This window comes from Galeopterus variegatus, unplaced genomic scaffold (assembly GCF_000696425.1).
Source record: "Galeopterus variegatus unplaced genomic scaffold, G_variegatus-3.0.2 Scaffold4794, whole genome shotgun sequence".
Taxonomy (NCBI): Eukaryota; Metazoa; Chordata; class Mammalia; order Dermoptera; family Cynocephalidae; genus Galeopterus; species Galeopterus variegatus.
The window spans coordinates 13,644-20,107 of NW_007730905.1; the positions used below are offsets into that span (position 1 = coordinate 13,644).

Below are 6,464 nucleotides of genomic sequence, written 5' to 3' on the forward strand. Positions count from 1 at the left end.
ATGACCAGCACAATAATCACCACCATCATCATCATCACCATCAATATCACCATCACCACCACCACCATCACTACCATCATTATGATCACTGCCACCATCACTACCATCACCATCACCATCACTACCATCACCATCATCATCATCACCATCATCATCATCACCATCATCATCACCACCATCACCATCAATATCACCATCACCACCATCACCAGCATCACCACCACCATCACCATCACCACCACCATCATCACCATCAATATCACCATCACCACCACCATCATCACCATCAATATCACCATCACCACCACCATCATCACCATCACCGTTATCATTACCACCACTATCACCATCAATATCACCACCATTACCATCATCACCATCAATACCACCATCAATACCACCATCATCAATATCACCATCATAACCATCATCACTACCACCACCACCACAATAATCACCACCATCACCATGACCAGCATAATAATCACCACCATCATCATCATCACCATCAATATCACCATCACCACCATCATTACCATTATCATCACCACCATCATTTTCATCATCCCCACCACCACCATCACCATCACCATCATCACCACTCTGACAGCTCCCAATGTCAACTGGGCCCCACGAGTGTGCATTTTCATCCAAGCCAACCTTCCTCTGCTTTGAGTGGCTGAGTAGGTCTCCTCACAGGCATAAAGGCCAGGGCCCTGCCTGCCGGGCTGGATGCCCAGGTGAGTGTCCTGGTGGTGATATTTGTCTGCCTATAGACCAGGGGCTGAGCATCCTCTTGGTAGTATCTTCCCTCACGTGAAAGGGAGTCCAGTGGGGAGACAGCCAGTTGCTTGTGCAATCACAGAGGTATGACAGTGTCTATGGTATGGAAATACAGGGGCTCCTATCAGGGCTGCCTGGTAGCTCCTAACAGGAGAACCTAATTTTCAAACTGAGTTTTCAACTTAGAAATGTTCTATGCGCATCTTAGCCACAGCAGACAAAATAGGGTAAGACCAAGCCCTCTGCTTATGAGCAGACGGTTGTAGCAGAAAACCCAGCCGAACAGCTGCTGGTCCCCTCGGTTCCCCACAGAGGGGCTGTAAGCAGGCAGCACCCACACACATGCCCAAAGGCTGTGTCGGGTGCAGGCCGTGTTTCCACACTGAAGCCGCCTGTGTGTGACTACAGAGTGCTCTCATCATGCAGTCCTGCTGCTCACTTTACAAAGGTGCAAGTGAAGAGCCGTTCAGGACTCTCTGCAGAGTCAGGGCCGGGCTGGGCCAGCGCTGTTATGGCACGATGCCTACTACCACCACAAACTAGTAATGTCTGTGGCCTTAAGGACCGCCACCGCACCTTAGGGGGTGGGTGGCTGACACCTTCTGCTCGGTCCTGGTTGATGATTGCACATGTCCCTGTCACGTCCCTGTGTTATATGGACAAGGGAGGCACAAAGGACCTGAGAACCTATAAGGTCAGGAGGCCACCCCTCCTGACTCTCCTGCCCTTGTCCCTCCCTCCACTGAAAGGGGTACCCCCGACCCACAGGAAGCCCACCCTATGCTCAGGTGGTGCCCCCGCCCAGCATCCCTGGGCTCCTGATAGGGACAGTGGAAATGAAGAGCCACCAGCTTCCCAGCCGGCAGTAAAAGCTGCCTGTGCTGACGTCGCAGGGACCCACTTTCCACAAGTCGAGGAGGTGGAACTAATGTCTCCATTTACCGTGAGGGCCGTGTCATCAGCCTTAGTGGCTGAGGGCTAAGCTCAGAGCTGTCACGCTCCAAATCCCACACCAGTCTGCGGCCACAGCATGCTCTCTGCCTTTAAGGACTCAGCAGTTGGGGGAGACAGAGGCACATGGCCTGTAGGGTGACATTAAACTGCAGGTGTAGCTAATTGCCAGAAGGACACATGGGAAGCCTCCCAGCTGGCTTCTGTGCCTTTGTCATGCTAATTTGAGCAGCTATGAGGCAATACTGGATTTGGGTTCAGGAACCATCTTGAAACAGAAAGTGAATTCTTTTCCTGTTTGCAAATGGATTTTAGTGAGGATTGATTCATAGTGATAGATACACGTGTCTGTGGAGAATTTCTGGGATCTCAGTGTTAACTTGAGACGGAGACATGACCTCTCGTTCTATCAGCGGGAGAAATGGTCCCTCAGGGGGTGGTGGGACGTGCGCCACACAGCTGAAGCTGGCACCTCTCTGAGAGGTAGATGAACAGAGGCCAGAGGCCCCAGTAGATGATGTCACTTATAAACATTCGATGGTGCTCAGTTAACCCGTAAGTACACCATTTTTCAATGAATTCTATTTTGTCAGCTCACTGCAAATACCCACGCGAGTTACGCTTCCACGTGTGCACTCCTGAGTTGAAGCGTTTGCTGATGGGGCAGTAAAACATCCTCAGAGCTCACCCAGAGAGGGGTCTCTGGGGAGAGAAGGCAGAGAGTGACCCCAGGCTGGCCACACAGGCCGAGCCAGGCATTACCCAGGCAGGGCTCTGAGGCTGAGCCCCATGGCACTTGAGACCCAGCTCGGGCGTGTGAGTGGCTTTGCCCATTTCTACCCCAGATCCCCCGCCAGGGGCCCAGTAGCCTCGTTTCTCTTACCTTGTGGGCTTGGTCCAAGGACTGCTTTCTGTAGTCCAGCTCCTCATCCAGGTAGCCCTTCTGTTTACTGAACAGCTCCTGAAACACAAGCGGACCCGTGTCTCGGCCTCGGGCGCCTGGGCCTGGTGACGCCGTGCTGCTGGGCCCTGCGGGGAGACGCCCACCAACCTTCTCGCTCTCCAGATCTGCCATCTTCCGCTGCAGTGCCAACTCCGTCTCTTCGATCTGCTGGAGCCACTGGGCACAAACAGGACATGACAGTGACAGTGACCCCCTGGTCACCCCCACGGGCTCCGATGCCTCCCCGAGCCCCAGCTCTGTGGAGACAGCCTGGCATAGCAGTGAGGGAGGCCTGGGTCTTCTTCCTTCCTGCTCCTCCCCTCCTCACCCAGGAGTCAGGGCTGGGCTGGTGTGAGCTCTGTGCATCCTGCTGCAGGCCAGGTCCAGGCCCCCTCCCTGGCCTGGTGTCCAGTCTGCCCCCACCCTGCCCCGTGTCTTCCTCAGGAGAGGAGGGCGTTGGCTTGGGGTGCAGCAGGAGCTGGTGCCTCTGCTCATCTCGCCAGGAGAGGCAGGGGGAGGGGCGGCCTGCTTCCCTGAACCCGTTTGCCAGGAGCACCCCTTCCCTTGCTGTAGAAGGCCTGAAGACGGGCGCTGACAGCCAGCCCACCAGGCCAGGTCTGGGCGACAGGGGCCAGGCTGGCAGGCTGGGTGGCCCCCAGAGGTGGGTCTTGGTAGGTGAAGCAGAGAACAGTGCCGGTTTTACAGCCCTGCCACAGCTTCCAGCCTTTGGGAGGAAACTGAGGCAGAGTTGGTGTGGGACAAGGTCTGGCTGAATCTGTCCTCTGCCGAGATGCTCAGTGGCTGCTGTTGGATCTATGCATGCCAGACCTCCTGCAGCAGACAGGACGTAGTGGACCCCTACCCTGGGCCCTGAAGCCCCTCCTCCCAGGGAGACTCGCAGGAGCCAGCCGTCTGCTGAGCAACCGCACAGTCACTGTTACCTTTTCGGCCAAGGTCAGGACTGTCCTGGCTTGAATGACAATCACTTGCTCCTCATTGGTCAGATTCTGCACCCAAAAGCAGAGCACAGATGTGTCAGAGGCAGCACCTTCCGCGGTGGGGCCGAATGACGGATGCACGTTAGGCTGACAGAGGGACGCGGGGAGTGCGGGTGGGGGGCTGGTGCTGAGAGACACTTTCACTAAACCCACCCCCCTCACCAGCTGGGATCGCGGGATCTCTGATGACCTCCGCTCTTGACCTTTACTCGGGCACTGCCCATGTCATGCTTTCACTGCTGGTAACCACAACGATGGCCTAAGTTAACCAGGGACGTGAGCAGGCCGTGGCCACATCCCAGTGACAGACGTGTCCCCACTCTCTGTGTCTGTCTTGTGTTGCTTAAAGCCTGCACTCTGCATACACAGCCATGAATTATTAAAGCACCACGGGGAAATCGAGTATTCACGGCTGAGAAACAGCTCCAATCCCCGGTGTTCTTGCCTTTTTTCTGCGTGTCTTATTCACACTTTGTCCCAAGGGGCCCACTGGGTGGTCCTTCTGGGCAGGATGAGTCTGGATTTGGGGCCAATGAGCATCCTCAGAGGACGGGGGCACTTCACAGGCTCAGACCCCACATCAGGACCAGGGCTACCCGGCCCCACCTCAAGGGGCAGCCAGGAGGAGGACGGGAAGGGCAGGAGCTGGAGCAGGGAGAGCTGCCAGGGTCACTGCCGGGGAGGGGGCCCTCACACTGTCCTCCCCCAGAACTTCCCTGATGCACGGCCAGGTCACTCAATCCCTGCCGTTCTCCCCCTGGAGTGCGAGCTCCCTAGGCGCGGTGTTTCTTGCCAGTCCCCCACCCCTGAAGTCAGCGCAGGATCTCCCGGGGCAGGAGCTGGTGACTGGTACCGGCTGCTGCAGGCAGAGGCAGGCCCCGTCCCCAGGCAGCTGCGCTCCTGACCCGGTGCTGTGCGGGGGCCTCCTCCTGCTGGGGCTCCTCGTCCCTCCTGCTCCCAGGCAGCTGCCCGCCTGCTGGCCACACGCCCTCTCCCAGGGCAGGCCTTTCCCACACTTCGTCTGATGGGCAGGACGATGAAGATAGGGAGCTGAGCAGGTGGCTTCAGGGTGACTTAGGAAATCTACCCGGATGCTGTTAAGGCAGGCTGAAACCTGGACGTGGTTACAGGAGGCTGAAGGGCCCTTAACATCTCTCTTTGTGAGCAGCCTGGTCCTCTGACTCCCACCTGGTAGTGGCTGCACCCTGATGCCCCAGCTGTGGCAAAGTGCCACCTGCTTTTCCTTCCCCAGGTGACCTGTTCCCCTGCAGCCCAGCAGTGAGCACTGCCTGTCACAGAGGGCCGACACCCATTCTGCCCCCCATCAGCCTCTCCACCCTGCTCCCAGGGCCCTGGCTTTTGAGGAAACCGAGGCAGGTGCGGGATCTCTGGGGTTCAGGTGTTTACACAAACAGGTTGGAGGCTGCAGCTTTTACAGGGGCTAGTCTGGGCAGTGGCTACAGCACTAGCATGCCCTGGCTGTGAAGGTGATGGTCACCTGATTCCTCACAAACTGGGCCACCTCGTGCACCCATGGGCTCAGGCTGGATGAGCACAGTCCCAGGCCGGGACTTGCACCTGAAGATCACTGAACAACCACCGCACACTCAGACCTCGGTTCATCCGCAGGAACTGCCAAGAGTCTCCAGGTCTCCTGAGTGTAACTAACATCTGGCTGTGTGTCCTCCAGTCCCCACCCTCCTCTGTCCCTGCACTCTGCACAGAATGACCTCAGAGGCCATGTGATGGCTCCAGGGCAGTCACACTCAGTGGCCCTCTTGGGTGGGCAGCTACAGGACTGGGGAGGAGCCCTGAACCAGGATGGGCACAGCATGGCTCACCCTCACTCTGCCCCTACAGCAGCTCTGTGACCATTGGCAGGTGCCTTCTGGGGCCTCAGTTTCTCCAACTGTGAATCAGAGGGGTGCACACGTTTTCCTAGTTCCCAGGATGGGGGCTGACAGCCAGTACTGGACCCCAGAGCACATCATGAGAACAGCTGTCCCTGCTCTGGGTGGTGCCTTCACCACCGCAGCTGTGATGGAGTCCCCAGGTCTGAATGAGGGGAAGACACAGCCAGGAGAGCCTCCCTGCTGTGCTCCCCACTGCTCCAGGTGATGGGTGGGCACAGAGAGAAGGGATTCCTGTCAGGGTCCTTCAGGGAGGGTGTGGGAGAACTTGTGTGAGATGGAGGATGGATAAGCGATGGGTGGGTGGATGACAGAGAATAAAGGATGAAGGATGAATAGAGGATAAGTGGATGGATGGGTGGAGGATGGATGGATGGGGTGGATGAATGACAGAGGATGGAAGATGGATGGGTGGGTGGATGGCTGGATACATAGATGGATAGATGACAGAGGATAAAGGATGGATGGATGGATAAGGGATGGACGGAGGATGGATAGATGATGGATGGAAGATGGACGGATGGATGGAGGATGGAGAATGGAGGATTGACGGAGGATGAACAGATGATGGATGGAGGATGAACAGATGATGGATGGAGGATGGAGAATGGAGAATGGAGGATGGATGGAGGATGAACAGGAGATGGATGGAGGATGGACGGATGGATGGAGGATGGGTGGATAAATGGAGGATGGATGGAAGATGGATGGATGGGGGATGGATGGATGATGGATGGAGGATGGACAGAGGATGGATGGAGGATGGATGGAGGATGAACGGAGGATGGATGGAGGATGGACAGAGGATGGATGGAGGATGGATGGAGGATGGATGGACAGAGGATGGATGGAGGATGGATGGAGGATGGATGGAGGATG

At 56.6% G+C, this 6,464-nt stretch overlaps 1 protein-coding gene across 1 annotated transcript in view; it reads right to left on the reverse strand.

Moving 5' to 3' along the window:
• JAKMIP3 (Janus kinase and microtubule interacting protein 3) overlaps positions 1–6,464 on the reverse strand; it is a 65,729-nt gene that overhangs the window by 13,308 nt on the left and 45,957 nt on the right. Inside the window, exons 18-20 of the mRNA XM_008588373.1 lie at positions 3,619–3,684; positions 2,786–2,854; positions 2,618–2,695 (exon numbers count right to left, since the gene is read on the reverse strand). Of these exons, the coding sequence (XP_008586595.1) occupies positions 2,618–2,695; positions 2,786–2,854; positions 3,619–3,684 (213 nt within the window). The remainder of the gene's footprint in view (positions 1–2,617; positions 2,696–2,785; positions 2,855–3,618; positions 3,685–6,464) is intronic.